At 42.7% G+C, this 23,013-nt stretch overlaps 3 protein-coding genes across 6 annotated transcripts in view; 1 reads left to right on the top strand and 2 right to left on the bottom strand.

Moving 5' to 3' along the window:
- Positions 1 to 5,336, top strand: part of LOC135394668 (hemicentin-1-like) — a 424,972-nt gene extending 419,636 nt beyond the window's left edge. For all 3 annotated transcript variants that reach the window (XM_064625522.1, XM_064625521.1, XM_064625523.1), the window contains exons 14-16: positions 1,630 to 1,917; positions 2,451 to 2,744; positions 4,913 to 5,336. In XM_064625522.1, coding sequence (XP_064481592.1) covers positions 1,630 to 1,917; positions 2,451 to 2,744; positions 4,913 to 5,010 — 680 coding nt within the window. In that variant the 3' untranslated portion in view covers positions 5,011 to 5,336. The remainder of the gene's footprint in view (positions 1 to 1,629; positions 1,918 to 2,450; positions 2,745 to 4,912) is intronic.
- A 9,675-nt stretch (positions 5,337 to 15,011) lies between these two features.
- LOC135394675 (N-acetylglucosamine-6-phosphate deacetylase-like) lies at positions 15,012 to 21,060 on the bottom strand. Of its 2 annotated transcripts, none has more exons than XM_064625532.1 (10): positions 20,085 to 21,060; positions 19,649 to 19,912; positions 19,135 to 19,274; positions 18,721 to 18,775; positions 18,437 to 18,649; positions 17,275 to 17,363; positions 17,072 to 17,216; positions 16,878 to 17,007; positions 16,699 to 16,745; positions 15,012 to 15,317 (listed from the first exon to the last, which is right to left on the bottom strand). In XM_064625532.1, the coding sequence occupies exons 2-10, from the start codon at positions 19,878 to 19,880 to the stop codon at positions 15,106 to 15,108; spliced, it is 1,263 nt and encodes a 420-aa protein (XP_064481602.1). In that variant the 5' UTR covers positions 19,881 to 19,912; positions 20,085 to 21,060; the 3' UTR covers positions 15,012 to 15,105. The 2 variants fall into 2 exon arrangements, with proteins under 2 accessions (XP_064481602.1, XP_064481603.1); XM_064625533.1 differs by lacking the exon at positions 20,085 to 21,060 and adding an exon at positions 20,004 to 20,068.
- Positions 21,061 to 21,145: 85 nt separating this feature from the next.
- LOC135394676 (COMM domain-containing protein 5-like) lies at positions 21,146 to 23,003 on the bottom strand. Its single transcript, XM_064625534.1, has 7 exons — positions 22,689 to 23,003; positions 22,297 to 22,457; positions 22,167 to 22,195; positions 22,018 to 22,068; positions 21,855 to 21,950; positions 21,701 to 21,776; positions 21,146 to 21,607 (listed from the first exon to the last, which is right to left on the bottom strand). Exons 1-7 carry the CDS (start codon positions 22,816 to 22,818, stop codon positions 21,500 to 21,502), a joined length of 651 nt encoding a protein of 216 aa, XP_064481604.1. The 5' UTR covers positions 22,819 to 23,003; the 3' UTR covers positions 21,146 to 21,499.
- Between the last annotated feature and the right edge of the window lie 10 nt (positions 23,004 to 23,013).

Below are 23,013 nucleotides of genomic sequence, written 5' to 3' on the forward strand. Positions count from 1 at the left end.
TGGTGCACGTGATCATACCAAAGCACTTTAGGAACAGTAAACAGCCCAGACGCGCGTTTCGAGGCCGCGAAAGTTGATCTCACGCGGACTTGTTGGTTGTTGTTGTAAGTGCGTAATTTGCACACGTACCCATAGGATACGTAGACACCGCTACAGTCACTAATGTTATAATCCAGTGGCTTTAGCCCACGCTAGAAAAGAGCGCCGCCTCGTGCTCATCGCGATGAACGCGCCAATTATATCACTGATGGCGGTACCATATTGCCACCATCCTCGTCGTCGTGCCTTTGGGAGTCGCGGAGTGCCTAAACGATTGATGATTACATCGTGCGTCGCTGTGCTCAGAAGCTATTTTGGTGATACCTGGATCTGATATCGTTGATGTCACAAAGTGTTTGTCGAGTCTCAAGCAACGTGTTACTGTCAGAGCTGCCGTACACACGGGTTATTTATCTACGCGTGTTCCTTTGCGACCAAAGAGGTCAACGCAGGGCATATGTCAATCAGCTCGAGGCCGCTGCCCCCATCTGAACACGAGAGTTGTCATGAGCTTTTGATTGAGCCATGCACACATATTAGAAAGTTTCAGTAAACCGCCACCGGGAGCGCGATGGACTACCGCGTCTACCGCACCCAATCAACAGATAAGATTCTGAGACAAGCACGCTGTCATTGGTTCCGGTAGGTATTGTAACTTCACGATGACGTTACCAACGGTATACTAAAACTCGTTATTCACAAGCTCGATGTACACGGGAACACTAGTGAACACTTTGGTTAAATACGCCTACTTCTCTGTGCATATTGCCTTGCGAGGCAAAACAAAGAGCAGTATTTCTAGAAGTGCTACTTGAATGGTTCGCAACGTGAGTATTATGCCGCTTAAACTTTGTTGTGAGACAACCTCTCTGCGCTAAACACCTGCTAAAGTATATCATTTAGTGATGCGGGCATAGTACACGTAAATTGTAGAGGCTGAACGAACAGCAATTAGGACAGCGCAACATTTTTGCTTTCAGGGCACAGCTCAATCCCACGATACCACTGCACCAGGCATCACACCTTACGCTTGCAACAGTTAGGTGAAGCGCGCTTTACAAGATTGGCAGCAAGTCGGCTTCACCTTATGCTTTTATACGCTAGGTGAATATCGCCTTACAAGGCTGACACAAATAGAAAGTCGTCTTCACCTTACGCTTGTGTGCGCTAGGTGAATCTCGCCTTACAGGACTGTCACAAACAGCAAGTCGGCTTCACCTTACGCTTGTGTACGCTAGGTGGATATCGCCTTACAAGGCTGACACAAATAGCAAGTCGGTTTCACCTTACGCTTGTGGGCACTAGGTGAATCTCGCCTTACAGGGCTGACACAAATAGCAAGTCGGTTTCACCTTACGCTTGTGTGCGCTAGGTGAATCTCGCCTTACAGGGCTGACAAAAACCGCAGGTTGACTTCACCTCACGCTCACAAGTGAGATGCGATCCCGATTCACAAACCAATTAGGGATTTTTTTTTTTTTTTTTTTCGAAAATGGCCTTAGTCAACGAATGCCGGCCGATCCGTTCGCGTACAGTGTTGCTGGGCGGTGATACGTAACAACGTTAACTCTAAACGTTGCCCTTCCACAGACGCACCCAGATGCTCTCACATCTCTGCGTCGTACAACGACAACGTGACTATAACGTGTGAAGTCACATCTGTGCCACACGAGGTGGAGTTCTTTTGGACTGCTCGCAACCGATCCGGAGAATTTCCTCTGTCGTCTGCAAGCCCCATCTCGAACAGAGGTGCGTCCAGCGTACTTCATCTTGTTGAGAATGAAGGTCAGAACGACGAAGACAGGACCCTGTACTGCAGAGCCAAGAACGCAGTTGGACTGCAAAGAAGGCCTTGCGTCCTGAGAACTATGTCTGGAGGTTTGTAACATTACGCGCGTATTTTTAAACAATGCGTGGAATGCGTCAGCGAAGTTTTACGTTAAGGTTAAGTAAACTCCAATGCTTGTACAGTCTGGGGAAATATACATGGACAAAACAAGAGCACATAAAGTAGTTTAAAGCGCTACATGGGTTTATACGGATTCGTGTCCAGCGTCATTCTCACATCACCTATTGGAATCCGTAGCGCGGGATCAATTGAAGGCACTAATTGGCCAGAGTTAATATGACCAGATCATTTGCTTTGTATCTCAATTGAACTGTTCAATTCAGGTCAAACAGAATGTCAGTGCATAAGGTCGTAATGACTGTGGTTTTCCCTGCCAATAAACAATCAATAAACAATCTTGCTCGGCGTTTTGTCGATTTGCCTTCGAATGGTACTGAATATGTCTCATGGGAATGCAGCAAAAGTGTGCAGTTGATTTCGCTTAGGATACGAACAAAATTTGGAAGCTGAACACAAAGGAAAATCGAACGGGAATCCGGAGTAACTGGTCTCACAATTGCAGGCCAACCACACGCACTTCGTGACTGCAGCGTCAGCAACCAATCGGACGATAGAATTTACGTGGCGTGCGCACATCCCTCACCACGTGCTGGTGAACTCTTCACTCTGGAAGTGTACAGCGGTGAGAAACTCACCCTGAACATCACTCGACCGAGGCCCACCTTTTGGATACCTAGCTTAGAGCCTGGCTCGAAGAGCCTTCTCCTGCTCTCTGTTCTCACCAGCAACGGGAAGAGCTCGCCCTTCAAGCTTACCGTCCATACCGACCCACTTTCTGCACCTCTAGCGTCTTCAGGTAAGTCCATTCCAACCTAAGCCATATGTTGCCGATACTAAAAAAAAAAAAAACATTCACGCAATGAAGCTTAAACGAGCATGGAATGCGCCTCGAACATACAGGGTGTTCCAGAAAACGTGTCATTGAATTATAACCAAAAAAAAACTACGCCACCTAGAATCATGCGGTCAACGGCATTTGTTCTTACTAGCTTTTTGCCACCTCCTGATGTCGTGTATCGTAAGTTTAATTATGTAAATATTTGCGAACTGAACTCGGAAATTCGCCAAGCAATGGTCACTTTTTTAGCACACCAATATTAAGAGCGTGCCGAATTCACTCAAATTTATGATAACTGACAGTTACATTCACCAGCTATCCCTTAGGAAAAAACAGCCGAAAAACAGCCATCGTGTTTTTCGGAGCACCGGACCATAACGCGTTACGACTTTTTGAGCGCAATCGCTGTCAGTCCTACAGAAGGAGGTTCCAAACCTAGCCCACAGAGTGATAGTAGAAAAAGTGACAGTTCCTGCAATTGGGAGAGGGAAAGCATGATCCCAGCGAAAGCCGGACGCGATAAACCATGCCTGTGTTATCTCTTCCCGCGATGCCGGTGTGGGCTGGGTTTCCAACCTCCTTTCATCGGACTGACAACGATTGCGTTGAAAAATTCGTCGCGCGCTATCTCCTGGAGCTCCGTATAGAGCATGATGCTCGGCTATTTTTTCCGATGGGATAGCTCCTGGATATCCCTGTCAATTATCATTAATTTGAGTAAATTAGACACGCTCTTCACATTGGTGGGGTAAAAAAAGTGACCTTGGCAAATTTCCGACTTCAGTTCGCAAAAATTGACATAATTAAACTTACGTTACACGACATTCACACCAGGAGGTGGCAAAAACCTAGTAAGAACAAGTGCCGTTGACCGCATGATTCTAGGTGGTGTAGTTTTTTTATTACAATTCAATGACACGTTTTCTGGGACACCCTGTATACAGGATGTTTTTTTTTTCAGTCCTTTATATAATATAAGTTCCAGAGGATATCTCCCTGGGCGTAGTACTCAAATGCAAATACGGCTTCTATGCTGCTCTCATAGCCTTTTTATAAAACTTATGTAAATGCTAAAAAAAACACCCTGTACATATACTTTTAACCACATGATATGAACATACTGCCTTCAGGAACTGTCACACAAAGTATTTCTTTTGGGAAGCACGCATTTCCTGAGAAAACTGACTGCGAATAATTCGTGCAGAGGCGCCGAACTCTCCCAGCTCCTTCTCGCATACGTGACGTCAACTCATCGGATCGCTTTTATTGGCTGCAAAGAAGCAGACAGCTACAGCGGGGGAGAACAGCGATTTGTCCAGCTGGACGGAGCTGATATTTTTCCATTTTCCGTTCACTACGCGTGCCACCAAATACCCCAAGAGAGAAAAAAAAGGAAAACAGAGAAAAGGAGCTTTCCCGGCCCCCGAGATTCAAGGCATTCTTGCGCACCGGTGTTGGGCGCTGGTCTCGTGCTTTTTATGGGAGTATGTTTCGCGGGGCTTGCACTAATCCTAATTTGTACAACTGGTTCAAAATCCTACCTAATTTATCTCATTGTAGTCTATGCGTGTCTCACATTGTGTTCTGCCAAAATATTTCTTCTCCATGCGACACCGAAGTGTCATAAAACTAATTAGTCTTGAGAACTGTGACGTCACAATGTGCGCAATTAGCAGTCCATCTGGCAACATTGCTTAACTCCAAGGTTGCTTGCCGTCTTCTCACCAGAGCTGCTGGCAGCCTTCGGAGAGCGGAGTACGGAAAGGTGCGTGCGGCTGTTGACAGGAGAATGACGCCAGAGTGACGTCATCTACTCTTGGAGATTCCGAAACTCTAAAGTTTTGTGGCGGCTTTGGAAAATTCGTGGATGCGAATAATTATCACTGACGGCATTTCTATGCTTTTTGTTCCGAGTATTTGAGTGAGGTTAATTTATAATACGAAATAAAATAAATATCATTTTTTTAGTCCAGGGTGGCGCTTCAGCATTCCTTAGTATCTATCTTGGTGTACAAGTTGTGGAAACGTCAGAGGCTGATGCACCACTTGGATGCCACTAATGAATATTTTCTTGGAATGAATTGCACTACATCTTACTTATTTTAACCTGTTTTCTTTCATTTCAGTTAAAATCACCAACGATGCCTGGCTGATACTAGGAACCCTACTGCAGGTCATATTACCATTAGCTGTCTTGGACTCTTGTTGTCAGTGGCACAGCTGACAGCATTACAGGGCAATACGGGACAATAACAAGCACCACCTTCACCTGTGAATAAGTGTCATTCGCACCTGCACATTGGTTGGGCTATGAATGTCATCGTCACGCACTGTATAATGCATTTGCTCAGCGATGGACTGAGAGGACGAAAAAACTGTCGTGATCCTCAGAGGCTAACAGCGTATTGCTTCAAGACACACGTGTGTCTTGAAAACAATCAACCTAGCCGACAGTATCCTTGTCGGAGTTTGAGGATGTGCGCCGTACAGCCGGAATGCCTTACGTGAGGTCTGGAAGAAATAAATGCGGATCTGTTCGTTTTATTTTTATTTATTTTTTGTAGCGTTTTGTTTAGCTCAATTCAATGTAGTACAAACCAGCTCATTCAGTAGAAAGTCCAACTTGAACGACATAATAGGGGCGGACTCCTTTCGCTTACAGCATTAAAAGGATCGGGGATGACAGATATCAGATGCAAGTGGCCGTCATATCAGGAACATGAGGATATATTGTTAAAGCGCGTGTGGCTGTTGCCTGGAGAATAACGCTAGAGATAGAACTGTGACGTCATCTACTCTTGGAGGACTGGAGAGATGCGTCCTTCTCCAATCATCAGTGGGCGACGTCTGTGTAACGACACGATGGCGTTCTCTTGGCACAAGACATCGGTCGCTCCTTCGCGGTTGTGTGCCGCTCTCCGTGGTCTCGCTGCAGAGAATACGTGCGGAGGATAGATGGGACAGGACGCTGACTAGTAACCATACTGACGGGAACATCGCGGAAACGTCACACAAGTTGATGAGGAGATTCTCCCGGTTGCTCCTCCCCCTCTGTATGTGTGTCTGCTGCCAGCTCTGCTCGGCTAACTGTGGAGATACGTCGATCTCGAGCGAAAGAGCTCACAGGAGAGTTGTTTGAAGCGAAATGCTCGAGCCATACTTCATTTCATTGCTTTCCTTTTAAGTTTTCGCACAACTGCTTACTGTTTTCTACTTATTTCGGTACTTGTTTAAGATATCACTCCGGAATAAATACTGTGCTATTTCTTTTATTTCGTTTTCTAAATTAACCTGGTTGAAACTTTGCCGTCTCCCAAGAGTGAGTGACTCAAAAACGTTTTTCGCTGAAAATGGCAAAAAAAGGTAAGCCTCGATTTCTTGGAGCGAAAATTAAAGCGCAGTTCCTGCTGAGCATCTACGCGACATTTCTTGCTCGATTTGAGCACTTTCATTTTTTCGCTGAAAATGGCAAAAAAGGTAAGCCTAACCTCTTTGAGTTTTTTCGGTCCAAAAATCGAAGGTCTTCTTTCTATACAAATTTTGCGCCAAAATTAAAGCGCAGTTCCTGTTGAGCATCTACGCGACATTTCTTGCTCGATTTGAGCACTTTCATTTTTTCGCTGAAAATTGCAAAAAAGGTAAGCCTAACCTCTTTGAGTTTTTTCGGTCCAAAAATCGAAGGTCTTCTTTCTATACAAATTTTGCGCCAAAATTAAAGCGCAGTTCCTGTTGAGCATCTACGCGACATTTCTTGCTCGATTTGAGCACTTTCATTTTTTCGCTGAAAATGGCAAAAAAGGTAAGCCTAACCTCTGAGTTTTTTCGGTCCAAAAATCGAAGGTCTTCTTTCTATACAAATTTTGCGCCAAAATTAAAGCGCAGTTCCTGTTGAGCATCTACGCGACATTTCTTGCTCGATTTGAGCACTTTCATTTTTTCGCTGAAAATGGCAAAAAAGGTAAGCCTAACCTCTGAGTTTTTTCGGTCCAAAAATCGAAGGTCTTCTTTCTATACAAATTTTGCGCCAAAATTAAAGCGCAGTTCCTGTTGAGCATCTACGCGACATTTCTTGCTCGATTTGAGCACTTTCATTTTTTCGCTGAAAATGGCAAAAAAGGTAAGCCTAACCTCTTGGTGTTTTTTGGGTCCAAAAATCGAAGGTCTTCTTTCTATACAAATTTTGCGCCAAAATTAAAGCGCAGTTCCTGTTGAGCATCTACGCGACATTTCTTGCTCGATTTGAGCACTTTCATTTTTTCGCTGAAAATGGCAAAAAAGGTAAGCCTAACCTGGAGTTTTTTGGGTCCAAAAATCGAAAGTCTTCTTTCTATACAAATTTTGCGCCAAAATTAAAGCGCAGTTCCTGTTGAGCATCTACGCGACATTTCTTGCTCGATTTGAGCACTTTCATTTTTTCGCTGAAAATGGCAAAAAAGGTAAGCCTAACCTCTTGGTGTTTTTTGGGTCCAAAAATCGGAGGTCTTCTTTCTATACAAATTTTGCGCGAAAATTCAAGCGCAGTTCCTGCTGAGCACCTACGCGACATTTCTTCCTCGATTTGAGCACTTTCATTTTTCGCTGACAATGGCAAAAAAGGTAAGCCTAACCTCTTGGTGTTTTTTGGGTCCAAAAATCGAAGGTCTTCTTTCTATACAAATTTTGCGCCAAAATTAAAGCGCAGTTCCTGTTGAGCATCTACGCGACATTTCTTGCTCGATTTGAGCACTTTCATTTTTTCGCTGAAAATGGCAAAAAAGGTAAGCCTAACCTGGAGTTTTTTGGGTCCAAAAATCGAAAGTCTTCTTTCTATACAAATTTTGCGCCAAAATTAAAGCGCAGTTCCTGTTGAGCATCTACGCGACATTTCTTGCTCGATTTGAGCACTTTCATTTTTTCGCTGAAAATGGCAAAAAAGGTAAGCCTAACCTCTTGGTGTTTTTTGGGTCCAAAAATCGAAGGTCTTCTTTCTATACAAATTTTGCGCGAAAATTCAAGCGCAGTTCCTGCTGAGCATCTACGCGACATTTCTTCCTCGATTTGAGCACTTTCATTTTTCGCTGACAATGGCAAAAAAGGTAAGCCTAACCTCTGAGTTTTTTGGGTCCAAAAATCGAAGGTCTTCTTTCTATACAAATTTTGCGCCAAAATTAAAGCGCAGTTCCTGTTGAGCATCTACGCGACATTTCTTGCTCGATTTGAGCACTTTCATTTTTTCGCTGAAAATGGCAAAAAAGGTAAGCCTAACCTCTGAGTTTTTTCGGTCCAAAAATCGAAGGTCTTCTTTCTATACAAATTTTGCGCCAAAATTAAAGCGCAGTTCCTGTAGTTCCTGTTGAGCATCTACGCGACATTTCTTGCTCGATTTGAGCACTTTCATTTTTTCGCTGAAAATGGCAAAAAAGGTAAGCCCCTCTTGGAGTTTTTTGGGTCCAAAAATCGAAGGTCTTCTTTCTATACAAATTTTGCGCCAAAATTAAAGCGCAGTTCCTGTTGAGCATCTACGCGACATTTCTTGCTCGATTTGAGCACTTTCATTTTTTCGCTGAAAATGGCAAAAAAGGTAAGCCTCTTGAAGTTTTTTGGGTCCAAAAATCGAAGGTCTTCTTTCTATACAAATTTTGCGCCAAAATTAAAGCGCAGTTCCTGTTGAGCATCTACGCGACATTTCTTGCTCGATTTGAGCACTTTCATTTTTTCGCTGAAAATGGCAAAAAAGGTAAGCCTAACCTCTGAGTTTTTTCGGTCCAAAAATCGAAGGTCTTCTTTCTATACAAATTTTGCGCCAAAATTAAAGCGCAGTTCCTGTAGTTCCTGTTGAGCATCTACGCGACATTTCTTGCTCGATTTGAGCACTTTCATTTTTTCGCTGAAAATGGCAAAAAAGGTAAGCCTAACCTCTTGGTGTTTTTTGGGTCCAAAAATCGAAGGTCTTCTTTCTATACAAATTTTGCGCCAAAATTAAAGCGCAGTTCCTGTTGAGCATCTACGCGACATTTCTTGCTCGATTTGAGCACTTTCATTTTTTCGCTGAAAATGGCAAAAAAGGTAAGCCTAACCTCTTGGAGTTTCTTGGGTCCAAAAATCGAAGGTCTTCTTTCTATACAAATTTTGCGCCAAAATTAAAGCGCAGTTCCTGTTGAGCATCTACGCGACATTTCTTGCTCGATTTGAGCACTTTCATTTTTTTGCTGAAAATGGCAAAAAAGGTAAGCCTAACCTCTGAGTTTTTTCGGTCCAAAAATCGAAGGTCTTCTTTCTATACAAATTTTGCGCCAAAATTAAAGCGCAGTTCCTGTAGTTCCTGTTGAGCATCTACGCGACATTTCTTGCTCGATTTGAGCACTTTCATTTTTTCGCTGAAAATGGCAAAAAAGGTAAGCCCCTCTTGGAGTTTTTTGGGTCCAAAAATCGAAGGTCTTCTTTCTATACAAATTTTGCGCCAAAATTAAAGCGCAGTTCCTGTTGAGCATCTACGCGACATTTCTTGCTCGATTTGAGCACTTTCATTTTTTCGCTGAAAATGGCAAAAAAGGTAAGCCTAACCTGGAGTTTTTTGGGTCCAAAAATCGAAGGTCTTCTTTCTATACAAATTTTGCGCCAAAATTAAAGCGCAGTTCCTGTTGAGCATCTACGCGACATTTCTTGCTCGATTTGAGCACTTTCATTTTTTCGCTGAAAATGGCGAAAAAGGTAAGCCTCTTGGAGTTTTTTGGGTCCAAAAATCGAAGGTCTTCTTTCTATACAAATTTTGCGCCAAAATTAAAGCGCAGTTCCTGTTGAGCATCTACGCGACATTTCTTGCTCGATTTGAGCACTTTCATTTTTTCGCTGAAAATGGCAAAAAAGGTAAGCCTAACCTCTGAGTTTTTTCGGTCCAAAAATCGAAGGTCTTCTTTCTATACAAATTTTGCGCCAAAATTAAAGCGCAGTTCCTGTAGTTCCTGTTGAGCATCTACGCGACATTTCTTGCTCGATTTGAGCACTTTCATTTTTTCGCTGAAAATGGCAAAAAAGGTAAGCCCCTCTTGGTGTTTTTTGGGTCCAAAAATCGGAGGTCTTCTTTCTATACAAATTTTGCGCGAAAATTCAAGCGCAGTTCCTGCTGAGCATCTACGCGACATTTCTTCCTCGATTTGAGCACTTTCATTTTTCGCTGACAATGGCAAAAAAGGTAAGCCTAACCTCTTGGTGTTTTTTGGGTCCAAAAATCGAAGGTCTTCTTTCTATACAAATTTTGCGCCAAAATTAAAGCGCAGTTCCTGTTGAGCATCTACGCGACATTTCTTGCTCGATTTGAGCACTTTCATTTTTTCGCTGAAAATGGCAAAAAAGGTAAGCCTAACCTGGAGTTTTTTGGGTCCAAAAATCGAAAGTCTTCTTTCTATACAAATTTTGCGCCAAAATTAAAGCGCAGTTCCTGTTGAGCATCTACGCGACATTTCTTGCTCGATTTGAGCACTTTCATTTTTTCGCTGAAAATGGCAAAAAAGGTAAGCCTAACCTCTTGGTGTTTTTTGGGTCCAAAAATCGAAGGTCTTCTTTCTATACAAATTTTGCGCGAAAATTCAAGCGCAGTTCCTGCTGAGCATCTACGCGACATTTCTTCCTCGATTTGAGCACTTTCATTTTTCGCTGACAATGGCAAAAAAGGTAAGCCTAACCTCTGAGTTTTTTGGGTCCAAAAATCGAAGGTCTTCTTTCTATACAAATTTTGCGCCAAAATTAAAGCGCAGTTCCTGTTGAGCATCTACGCGACATTTCTTGCTCGATTTGAGCACTTTCATTTTTTCGCTGAAAATGGCAAAAAAGGTAAGCCTAACCTCTGAGTTTTTTCGGTCCAAAAATCGAAGGTCTTCTTTCTATACAAATTTTGCGCCAAAATTAAAGCGCAGTTCCTGTAGTTCCTGTTGAGCATCTACGCGACATTTCTTGCTCGATTTGAGCACTTTCATTTTTTCGCTGAAAATGGCAAAAAAGGTAAGCCCCTCTTGGAGTTTTTTGGGTCCAAAAATCGAAGGTCTTCTTTCTATACAAATTTTGCGCCAAAATTAAAGCGCAGTTCCTGTTGAGCATCTACGCGACATTTCTTGCTCGATTTGAGCACTTTCATTTTTTCGCTGAAAATGGCAAAAAAGGTAAGCCTCTTGAAGTTTTTTGGGTCCAAAAATCGAAGGTCTTCTTTCTATACAAATTTTGCGCCAAAATTAAAGCGCAGTTCCTGTTGAGCATCTACGCGACATTTCTTGCTCGATTTGAGCACTTTCATTTTTTCGCTGAAAATGGCAAAAAAGGTAAGCCTAACCTCTGAGTTTTTTCGGTCCAAAAATCGAAGGTCTTCTTTCTATACAAATTTTGCGCCAAAATTAAAGCGCAGTTCCTGTAGTTCCTGTTGAGCATCTACGCGACATTTCTTGCTCGATTTGAGCACTTTCATTTTTTCGCTGAAAATGGCAAAAAAGGTAAGCCTAACCTCTTGGTGTTTTTTGGGTCCAAAAATCGAAGGTCTTCTTTCTATACAAATTTTGCGCCAAAATTAAAGCGCAGTTCCTGTTGAGCATCTACGCGACATTTCTTGCTCGATTTGAGCACTTTCATTTTTTCGCTGAAAATGGCAAAAAAGGTAAGCCTAACCTCTTGGAGTTTCTTGGGTCCAAAAATCGAAGGTCTTCTTTCTATACAAATTTTGCGCCAAAATTAAAGCGCAGTTCCTGTTGAGCATCTACGCGACATTTCTTGCTCGATTTGAGCACTTTCATTTTTTCGCTGAAAATGGCGAAAAAGGTAAGCCTCTTGGAGTTTTTTGGGTCCAAAAATCGAAGGTCTTCTTTCTATACAAATTTTGCGCCAAAATTAAAGCGCAGTTCCTGTTGAGCATCTACGCGACATTTCTTGCTCGATTTGAGCACTTTCATTTTTTCGCTGAAAATGGCAAAAAAGGTAAGCCTAACCTCTGAGTTTTTTCGGTCCAAAAATCGAAGGTCTTCTTTCTATACAAATTTTGCGCCAAAATTAAAGCGCAGTTCCTGTAGTTCCTGTTGAGCATCTACGCGACATTTCTTGCTCGATTTGAGCACTTTCATTTTTTCGCTGAAAATGGCAAAAAAGGTAAGCCCCTCTTGGAGTTTTTTGGGTCCAAAAATCGAAGGTCTTCTTTCTATACAAATTTTGCGCCAAAATTAAAGCGCAGTTCCTGTTGAGCATCTACGCGACATTTCTCGCTCGATTTGAGCACTTTCATTTTTTCGCGGAAAATGGCAAAAAAGGTAAGCCTAACCTCTTGGAGTTTTTTGGGTCCAAAAATCGAAGGTCTTCTTTCTATACAAATTTTGCGCCAAAATTAAAGCGCAGTTCCTGTTGAGCATCTACGCGACATTTCTTGCTCGATTTGAGCACTTTCATTTTTTCGCTGAAAATGGCAAAAAAGGTAAGCCTAACCTCTTGGAGTTTCTTGGGTCCAAAAATCGAAGGTCTTCTTTCTATACAAATTTTGCGCCAAAATTAAAGCGCAGTTCCTGTTGAGCATCTACGCGACATTTCTTGCTCGATTTGAGCACTTTCATTTTTTCGCTGAAAATGGCAAAAAAGGTAAGCCTCTTGGAGTTTTTTGGGTCCAAAAATCGAAGGTCTTCTTTCTATACAAATTTTGCGCCAAAATTAAAGCGCAGTTCCTGTTGAGCATCTACGCGACATTTCTTGCTCGATTTGAGCACTTTCATTTTTTCGCTGAAAATGGCAAAACAGGTAAGCCTAACCTCTTGGAGTTTTTTGGGTCAAAAAATCGAAGGTCTTCTTTCTATACAAATTTTGCGCCTAAATTAAAGCGCAGTTCCTGTTGAGCATCTACGCGACATTTCTCGCTCGATTTGAGCACTTTCATTTTTTCGCGGAAAATGGCAAAAAAGGTAAGCCTAACCTCTTGGAGTTTTTTGGGTCCAAAAATCGAAAGTCTTCTTTCTATACAAATTTTGCGCCAAAATTAAAGCGCAGTTCCTGTTGAGCATCTACGCGACATTTCTTGCTCGATTTGAGCACTTTCATTTTTTCGCTGAAAATGGCAAAAAAGGTAAGCCTCTTGGAGTTTTTTGGGTCCAAAAATCGAAGGTCTTCTTTCTATACAAATTTTGCGCCAAAATTAAAGCGCAGTTCCTGTTGAGCATCTACGCGACATTTCTTGCTCGATTTGAGCACTTTCATTTTTTCGCTGAAAATGGCAAAAAAGGTAAGCCTAACCTCAGAGTTTTTTCGGTCCAAAAATCGAAGGTCTTCTTTCTATACAAATTTTGCGCCAAAATTAAAGCGCAGTTCCTGTAGTTCCTGTTGAGCATCTACGCGACATTTCTTGCTCGATTTGAGCACTTTCATTTTTTCGCTGAAAATGGCAAAAAAGGTAAGCCTAACCTCTTGGTGTTTTTTGGGTCCAAAAATCGAAGGTCTTCTTTGTATACAAATTTTGCGCCAAAATTAAAGCGCAGTTCCTGTTGAGCATCTACGCGACATTTCTTGCTCGATTTGAGCACTTTCATTTTTTCGCTGAAAATGGCAAAAAAGGTAAGCCTAACCTCTTGGAGTTTCTTGGGTCCAAAAATCGAAGGTCTTCTTTCTATACAAATTTTGCGCCAAAATTAAAGCGCAGTTCCTGTTGAGCATCTACGCGACATTTCTTGCTCGATTTGAGCACTTTCATTTTTTCGCTGAAAATGGCAAAAAAGGTAAGCCTCTTGGAGTTTTTTGGGTCCAAAAATCGAAGGTCTTCTTTCTATACAAATTTTGCGCCAAAATTAAAGCGCAGTTCCTGTTGAGCATCTACGCGACATTTCTTGCTCGATTTGAGCACTTTCATTTTTTCGCTGAAAATGGCAAAAAAGGTAAGCCTAACCTCTGAGTTTTTTCGGTCCAAAAATCGAAGGTCTTCTTTCTATACAAATTTTGCGCCAAAATTAAAGCGCAGTTCCTGTTGAGCATCTACGCGACATTTCTTGCTCGATTTGAGCACTTTCATTTTTTCGCTGAAAATGGCAAAAAAGGTAAGCCTCTTGGAGTTTTTTGGGTCCAAAAATCGAAGGTCTTCTTTCTATACAAATTTTGCGCCAAAATTAAAGCGCAGTTCCTGTTGAGCATCTACGCGACATTTCTTGCTCGATTTGAGCACTTTCATTTTTTCGCTGAAAATGGCAAAACAGGTAAGCCTAACCTCTTGGAGTTTTTTGGGTCAAAAAATCGAAGGTCTTCTTTCTATACAAATTTTGCGCCTAAATTAAAGCGCAGTTCCTGTTGAGCATCTACGCGACATTTCTCGCTCGATTTGAGCACTTTCATTTTTTCGCGGAAAATGGCAAAAAAGGTAAGCCTAACCTCTTGGAGTTTTTTGGGTCCAAAAATCGAAGGTCTTCTTTCTATACAAATTTTGCGCCAAAATTAAAGCGCAGTTCCTGTTGAGCATCTACGCGACATTTCTTGCTCGATTTGAGCACTTTCATTTTTTCGCTGAAAATGGCAAAAAAGGTAAGCCGAACCTCTGAGTTTTTTCGGTCCAAAAATCGAAGGTCTTCTTTCTATACAAATTTTGCGCCAAAATTAAAGCGCAGTTCCTGTTGAGCATCTACGCGACATTTCTTGCTCGATTTGAGCACTTTCATTTTTTCGCTGAAAATGGCAAAAAAGGTAAGCCTAACCTCTTGGAGTTTCTTGGGTCCAAAAATCGAAGGTCTTCTTTCTATACAAATTTTGCGCCAAAATTAAAGCGCAGTTCCTGTTGAGCATCTACGCGACATTTCTTGCTCGATTTGAGCACTTTCATTTTTTCGCTGAAAATGGCAAAAAAGGTAAGCCTAACCTCTTGGAGTTTCTTGGGTCCAAAAATCGAAGGTCTTCTTTCTATACAAATTTTGCGCCAAAATTAAAGCGCAGTTCCTGTTGAGCATCTACGCGACATTTCTTGCTCGATTTGAGCACTTTCATTTTTTCGCTGAAAATGGCAAAAAAGGTAAGCCTCTTGGAGTTTTTTGGGTCCAAAAATCGAAGGTCTTACACCTTACCATCTACTGATGTCACGACAAAACAACGGAAAGACCTCTTAAAGTGCGTCTGCCGGTCCTGACGGACAACCAACAGTTTGCAAGAAGTGGAACTGGCGTAACGAGAGCAGGCTAGTTTTTTTTTTTTTTTTCAATAGTATGTGCAACTTTTTATAGTAATCGCTCCAGATTTTTTAACTGTACACAAATGCGCATTTCACCGTTTACTCCACCACTAAACAAACAACACAACTCCCTTTCGAACTTCAAAAATAATAATGTCTAACGTAAACATAGATTGAAGGTCACTGTGGCGCCTCCACGTAACGCAATTTTCCGGGCTCCTTCTCCCACACACATTCGCCTGCAATCCAAGTGGAAAGCACATGCAAGTCATCATCCAACAGAACAAAATCTGCATCTGCTCCAAAGTCAAGGGTTCCCTTCTTCTTCTGGATCCCCAGCACTTCCGCTGGATGTAAAGAGGCAGATTCCAATGCTTCCACTTTGGTGCACCCTTTAGTATCAAGAAACAGCTGTATTAAGTGAATGTGAAGCGCTGTAAACCAGCAATATGACTACACCACTGATTTAAAGAGCCACACCCTTTCAGGATCCACTAGACGTACTTTGGCAACATGCACACTATATCAAGGCACGTACAAACTGCTAATTACTTTCTTATCGTGCAGGTGAGCAAGGAAAAAAAGATTTCATCATTCTCATTCAATTATTCTTTTCATAGCCTTCATAAAAAGGCACATTCGTCCACAACAAAACGAGTTGTAGTGAAAACTAAGTGTTAGGGTGAATTAACACGTAAACAATGTTGATGCTCTCTTGACACACAATTCCTTTTTGCCTTTTGTGAGGCCAGAGAAATGTGGGATACCTTATTGATCGAGGAGAACAAGGCTCCGAATTGAACCTGCACCAAAAGCTAGAAAGAGGAAAAGCTTTTTTTTTTTGTAAAGCGGAATCGATCCACTGTTTTCCGAGAAAAAATTGCAGTCCCCTGGTTCGGTTCACGGCTCCAGCTCTGAACTGTCAAGAGTGGTTTGCACTAGCATCATTCTCGAATGAAATGCATGATAATATATTACTCTGGCACGCTTTTCCCTGTTTAGTAGCTTATGTGCCATTAAAATTGTCATCATTATCAGCTTTTCCCTATTACCGATATGTCAGGATACCACTGCTACCATGCAAGATTTTCCTGTTTGACGAACTATTGGTACTTGGTAGAACATTTAGTTGTTTCATCTTGTGCCAATGGCACAATAAGATGGTTCAGTGCTATCATGCAATTGCAGTGCAGTAAGAAAATCACTGTGTACCAACCCCTCCCAATATCTCCCAAACATGGGATTCCTCTACACAACAAATGATATTGCACCACAACATGCAGCACATGTGTACAGCTACTTAGAATGATTATCTCAAGGAGCACAAGAAAGTATGCCTGGAAGACATAAGCTGCTTCGCACAGACCTTCTCCCATCTACTTGACAGACTTTGTAAATCTCTGGGAAGTTCAGACAACAGCAAGCTCAAAAGACGTATTAAAGCATAATTCAACCTCTGTGACTAGCAGACCTGCTCAAGCATGGGACAATACTGTACAGAATTCTTGTTTGTAAGCTTCACTTCAGCTACTGTATGTTTGATGCTCACTTCCAACAAATTGACAGCTGAACAGGAAATGAACATAATTCAAGAACAAACAAAAAACTGAACTTGATCAAAATGAGGTAAACTCTTTTACAACCCAGCCTGAACCAGAAATAATTCTGATTCAGAGCTTCGGTCCAGAAGCTTTGCAACAAGACTTTTGTGCAGGACAAGTCATTAAACTAAGTACAGCTGTCACCAAAGACAAGAGCAGAACAAAATCCTACCTGTTGACTTCATTAAGAACCGCACACAAAAGTCCATCGTAGCGATGCTGCACAGAAAATTCAGATACGTACAAATGTTTCAATGAGTAACTCAAAAAGAGTTCACAATTAATAAATCACGATGTCAGGACCTCATTGAAATTATGATATCCCACGATTTAACTTGATTTATGCTGTACCTTCCACAAAGTGTCGTCGTGCCGGCTATGACGGCCTTCTTTCCAACAACTTCTACCTTGTTCTCTCCAATATAGTGTATGCCAGTCTCGAGTCCCATGGCAGACATTGCATCTGTCACCAGTGTCAGACCTGGTGGTGCAGGAATAAGGATGTCAACTTTGCTCATGGGTGTGGCACACGGGCACGCGCTTACCTCTTGGGTGTGTCTTATACGCAATGCGTAACGCTGCAGGATGCGTATGAATGCCATCCGCAATAATTCCATAAAACACCTGCTTCTGGTCAGGGAGCTTCTTTGACGTGAGCAACCCCACTAACCCTGGATCTCTGTGGTGAAACTGGCGGAAAGGCCAAGTCACTAACACACCACGGTTCCCTAAACGACTGCGCACTTACAGGAAGCATGGCGTTAAAGAGGTGAGTTATGAATGTCGCCCCTTCCTGTACAGCCTTTTCTCCTTGAACAAGGTTTGCTTCTGAATGACCTAGAAAGAAGAAGGTGCACGTGTCGCAGAACATCCAGGATCCCGAGGGAAGAAAAAGGGAGTCGTGTCAAGATCTCAGTGGAGAAGGCAGGCATGACAGGGAAAAAAAAAAGGAAATTATGGAATACATGGGTGGAGTGAAACAGAAAGGAGATGCTACAAAATGTTCGGATTAATTCGGCAAACGTCCGGTCGTCGATGGTTGATTTTCATGGACCAAGACGCACATGTTTAGAGCACAAAATCTCTCTAATTTTGCTTTGCCCCATTAAGCTTTTGTCATTGTCCAGTCATTTTTCCTGCTCTTTTGACGTGGAATTTATGTCTTTCCAGGGCCGACACTAATATCCAAATAATATATCCAAAAATTAGTAATTAACTGGACAATAACTCTAATAAAATGAAAGTAACTGAGTTACAATCGAGCGCCGTTAATATGACACTCATTAATACGATATATCTCCACTTTATGACCCTTTCTCTCCGGAACCGTTTCCCCCACTAGCCTTTGTACGTAACTCACGTTCGTTAACGTGATATTTTGTTTATATGACAATGACAGTATCTTCCACACAACTAGGGGGTGTGGAACAAGGGGGGGGGCACTGCCTGGAGACGAAGCAAAACCAAAATCCATGGAACAACAACCAGATGGACCAGATGCAGGGTTTCGAGGCAGCGCCACCTATACGTGGTGATGTGAACGTGAAGCAGATAGAGGGAAAAAAATGGCGGTTTGCGGGCAGTGTAGGCCATAGGAAATGCACGGGGTGAGAATCTGCTTTGCTTCTAACTTTTTTCTACAAAATGATAGCATTTGAAAAAAATACGGATAAAACTTCAGGTGAATGACAATCAGACTGCAAATATTTGAGGCGCCAGAAACGTCACTTCGTATTTTTAAGACGTGACCAAAATGTGTAACCTTTGCTAAATTCACTCTGTACATTACATATAAAAAAAAAGGTCAAAATTCCAGAAACTAATCATTTTCCCACAAAAGATCCACAACGGGTACACCTCAGCACAGGTTATAACTGTCATTAAAAGAAGCCACGAACAAGCAAACATACCTATCGAAACGGTCACGTTTTTATCCACAAGCCCTTTGATGACTACACCATCCGGATCAAGCTCCGGCGCTATCGTAATGATGGCAACATTGTCCAATGCACCATATACCCTGTTGACAGCTTCGAAGCCTCCATCTTCAAAAGTCTGTATCAGCTGTAACTTGTGGGCCCCTTTTTTGTGCTTGCTTATAAATGGACCTTCCAAGTGAAGACCTGCACAAGGCTAATATTGGAGCGGTTGTTCAGGCAGAAGCACTTTTACCGACGCTGCAATGGTGCGGTACCTAAAATTCCAGCTCCAAGCACGCTGCCGTTGGATTTCTTTACCTTGCTCAAAGCCTATGTATGAAAAATGAATAAAATATACACAAAATACTGAATGAAGTTAAGTTATATGGTAAGCCTGACTTTGCAGCATCAACACTCTTGGCAAAGTTTTGGACATTTTTGGCATGGTGAGGCCACAATGTAATTGCGTTTCACGTAGCATATTACTGTTGCTCTGTCTGACTCAGATCTGCTAAGCCCCCCCGCGCACCTTTTCCGCATTGCAATAGTTGCTTTCTAAAGCTAATGCTTCCAATAATAACTTCCAATGCTACAGGCACACGTGGGCCATCAGGCATGTGCAGTTTTTACCAGTGTGTACGCAATACACTCCTACACTCTGTGTCATTACAACAGGAAGAGATACTGACCTTTCTATACACCTCTGGGGGCGACGTTACAACTGTCGGGCAAAAAGAAGTGACGCCAAAAGGAAGGATACCCTTTGCAACCTTTTTAACTGCATCTTCGATTGTGTCCACACTGTGCGAGAAGTCAAGCCCCATGCCACCTGAAAGGCAGCAGGATATCTAGGTGGCACTCACAAACAAATTGCATATGTTCGAGCACTCTGATGTGCCACTCAGGGAAATGTTTGAAGCTGTTATTTATATTGTCATACAAATAAAAATTAAAATCACCTTGTCTGCTAATAAAGAAACAAATATTCAAAGCCCATTTTTCTCGACACACCAGTGGCATATATAGCCCGGTAAAAGGGGGGGTCAGAGTTCGCGGACCCCCTTTGAGCTCGTACCTTTCATAGTGCACTTCAGAAAGGGAGAAAGGGGTGACATAATCAAGTAGAATACCTCCCAAAATATTTTTCTGGTTACGCTACTGGAACCCACCACGTAATTTGGGACAGTGACATCTGGTACATACCATTAATTTGGAGGTCCATGTAACCTGGAGCAATGGTAGCTCCTTTACAGTCCACCCGAACACTCGCAATAACCTTTTCGTCAAAGAAAATTGGCTCAGGGTTCACAAAGACATGGTCGCGGATCCATAGATCTTCCTTTATCAACTGGTGGTCCCGGAGAATGCAGCAATTTTGTAGTTGTACGAGGGCCCCGTCCGGCCAGTGGCCAACCACAGGATACTGCTGTGCCATTTCTGTGGCCTACTTAGTCTTTTCGAGACAGCCTGTAAGGAAACACCGATCAATCAATGATGATATCAACCTGACCTCCTGTCTGCAAATCTAGCTGCCCCCCACTGCTCTCCGGACACACACACTTGAGTCCATTGACTTTATTCTCCGATGATAGCCTATCTGCAGGTTAACTATGTAGGGCACGGACAATGGCAAACGTACCCAAGACCTGAGAAGTCGAGTGCGCGTGCTGCTGTGTTCATCCGAATTTTGAGGCATTCGAATCCATTCAAACTTCCTTGGAGGAAGCACAGCAGGTCAGCGTGCTGGCTGGAAACTGGAAATAGACAACACAACACAACGTGCAAACCGAAATCCAAAATAGCGCCGCTGCGCGCGCTGCCGACACTGGCTGCGTCATGGCAGCAGACGACGCTTCGTGTCGAGAGACAAAACATTACATTCCTGCAGCGATATTCGAGGAAACAAAGGTCGTTGGCCAAGTAGGAACACGTAATATGTGCTAACTATTGAAGCAAGTCGACGGTAACGCTAATGCTATGATTTTAAAAAAATCAGTCATACTCATTATTATCACCCATGCAAAGGTGAAATCCTAAATTTTGACAGTGAAAATGGTAAGAACCATTCCGTGAAAGGAAGAGGTAGTAACTGAATTCCAAATTGCATAGAACACTGCATGTCCGAATGCCTTTCCGTGGGAGGAACACCTAAGCATGGAGTCATATCATATGTGCTGTCATGTCATATGTCTTCTGCCGCACCCGCACCGTTGTCTTGCTGCCTAGAGGAGGGCCCCTCCCCCACCTCAATTTCTGTCGGCACACTTTTCAAAGGTTGTGTTTGTAGCATGCTGTCCAAGGCCGGACCACCCCTGAGAAAAATCCTCGATCCTCACGCGGAGCTGGCGAGAGAAATTACGGGTCCTTGAGTCCTGCCCGGGGCCCCCCTCCTCACATCTCGTGATGTTACAACTATCGCCCCTTCGGGTCAGGCGGGCGCCTTAAGAGAACTGGGCCCCAGGGCTCCATTTCCGGCTCACCCACCCCTCTCTCGACAAACCCTGTCCCCAACCAGACTATGGAATGCTACTGGATATCTATTCTTGTTCCATTTGTCTTTATAAAATTTTGAAGTAGTTTTATAATTTCCATCACAGTCACCGTTTCACACCTACTAGCAACAGCGCATGCAATAGAAAAAGGACACATGATTCTGGGCACAGTTCTGTGAAAAGATGAAAAGTTCCAACATTCCAGCAATACCGTCTCGAAACTTTGGTTTATTGCGTTTCCTACAAGACAAGTTGTACATAATGAGTTTTCATTCTATTACAAATACATGTTAGTTCATGAGGTTTCTAGGAAGTACTACGACCGCACGTACTACAAACATCACTTCGGCATCACAGTCCACTATTACGTTCAGCAATTTTTGCCCAGCACAAAATATGCAGCATAGTAAGATACATACAAAAAAGAAATGTACAATTCCTTCACGACAATGTTTTCGCTGGCCAAAGCAACGCGGATGACTTAGAAGTTTGTTGCAATGCTTATGTTACTTAGAGAAAGCCACGAGTTCAGTAGTATGACAGCGGCGCAGCACATTAATGCTCATAGAACATGTCCAGGAATTTTCTCCAGCTTTCGTTCGATGTCTTCCATTTCTTTCAGAGCTGCTGCCACTGAGTGTCGTAGCTTGTGGAACTCGGCTCTCTGTACCTGAAACATCACATGTTCAAGTGTACTGTCGCCGCACCATGTAATTGTTTGATTGCTTTTCTGTACTGTACAAGCGTGCAGCACGTGGATCACCTCGAATGTGTGCTTCTTGCCATCCGATGTGTCCATTTCCATGAGGATAGTTGGCTCTAGTACTCTGTTTAGCACACTGAAAATTATTGTCAAATACCATCAATATGACACCATTAATGTAGCACAACCATTTCTTCATTAGACAGAGTCTCACTTGTTTGATATGGTGACATCCAAGCGCCATTTCAGGTTCTCTAGTGTTGGAAGGCCAGGTGCACTTTCAATGTTGTTCTGGTCAATATGGGATCTCCTACAAGCGAGCACGTCGCTTTAATGCCCCTTCTATAGAACGCTAACTTGTACAAATTTTCACATACCTTGTTCCATAAACTACACTAACCAAGTCCTCTATAAATTCTTCTGGTATGCTACAAAATATAAAGAGTCAAGTTCAATTCATATTTTACCATTCCAGCCCTCTGCAATTTAATATATCCCAGCAAAAAAGAAAATTGTAAAAACCTACTGAAGCGCTTGAAGATCTTCTTTGAATGCCTGCAATAAAAAGGGTGCTATGAAGTCAAGTTTTGTGGTGACTTCTAAAGTACTTGTTCTTTCGAGAAGGTTGTGTACGAAGACGTTCTTGATTAACTCACCTCTTGTTTAAGCACAGAGGCAGGTATTCTCAGAGCAGTATGAAGCAGGGTGTATAAACCACTGTATATTGCATCTACACCACACGCGTCAATAGCACCAGAACGAATGTTTTGGTAAGCATCAGGTTGAACCTCCTTCCCTTCAAAATCGGCAACTGCAACTGCAACATGACAGGTCAGAAACATGCTACAAATCAGTGCTCATCCTAAAAGAGTAGACCGTATGTGAAACAGTGGCGGATCCAGGGGGAGAGGGGCGATCGCCCCCCCCCCCCCCTCCCCCAAGCATTAGGTTAAACATTAGATTTCATCCTCTCCCCCCGCCCCCCTCCAAAGTGAGTGTCTGGATCCGACCCTGATGTGAAAGGCACTTATTTCACGTGCCCACATACGTTTGACAAGATTTCGAAATGCTTGCTTGTCAATCGTTGTCAACAGCTTGGGGAGAGCTTTTATGTTTTTCGGGATCGCTGGTCCAAGGAACAGAGTCTTTTCTGTCACGCCCCCAACCAAAGCTGCCATTTCTAGTAGTTTCCAAACGTGCGATGTTGTTTCACTGCACGGAAGATGAGTGTCGGCATACACTGTGTGAGTTCACGGCGAGTACAATCAACTCGGCACACAAGCGCAATAACAGACACATGTAAACACAACCATCCAGCGCAATTTGCGTAATCCGGTAGTATTGGATTACATTGACTTGGTGAAAGCCAGTGA

Source organism: Ornithodoros turicata, chromosome 5 (assembly GCF_037126465.1).
Source record: "Ornithodoros turicata isolate Travis chromosome 5, ASM3712646v1, whole genome shotgun sequence".
Lineage (NCBI taxonomy): Eukaryota > Metazoa > Arthropoda > Arachnida > Ixodida > Argasidae > Ornithodoros > Ornithodoros turicata.

Excerpts from the sequence above, each read along its gene's own strand:
- LOC135394675 (XM_064625532.1), bottom strand. The coding sequence starts at position 19,880 with ATGGCACAGCAGTATCCTGTGGTTGGCCACTGGCCGGACGGGGCCCTC. Across the intron at positions 19,275-19,648 it reads CATGGACCTCCAAATTAATG|GTGGCATGGGGCTTGACTTC; the intron begins GTATGTACCAGA and ends GCTGCCTTTCAG. Across the intron at positions 18,650-18,720 it reads GCTTGGAGCTGGAATTTTAG|GTCTTCACTTGGAAGGTCCA; the intron begins GTACCGCACCAT and ends AGCCTTGTGCAG.
- LOC135394676 (XM_064625534.1), bottom strand. The coding sequence starts at position 22,818 with ATGGCAGCTTTGGTTGGGGGCGTGACAGAAAAGACTCTGTTCCTTGGA. Across the intron at positions 22,458-22,688 it reads ATTTCGAAATCTTGTCAAAC|TTGCAGTTGCCGATTTTGAA; the intron begins GTATGTGGGCAC and ends GTCATGTTGCAG. Across the intron at positions 21,951-22,017 it reads AGTGTAGTTTATGGAACAAG|GAGATCCCATATTGACCAGA; the intron begins GTATGTGAAAAT and ends GCTCGCTTGTAG.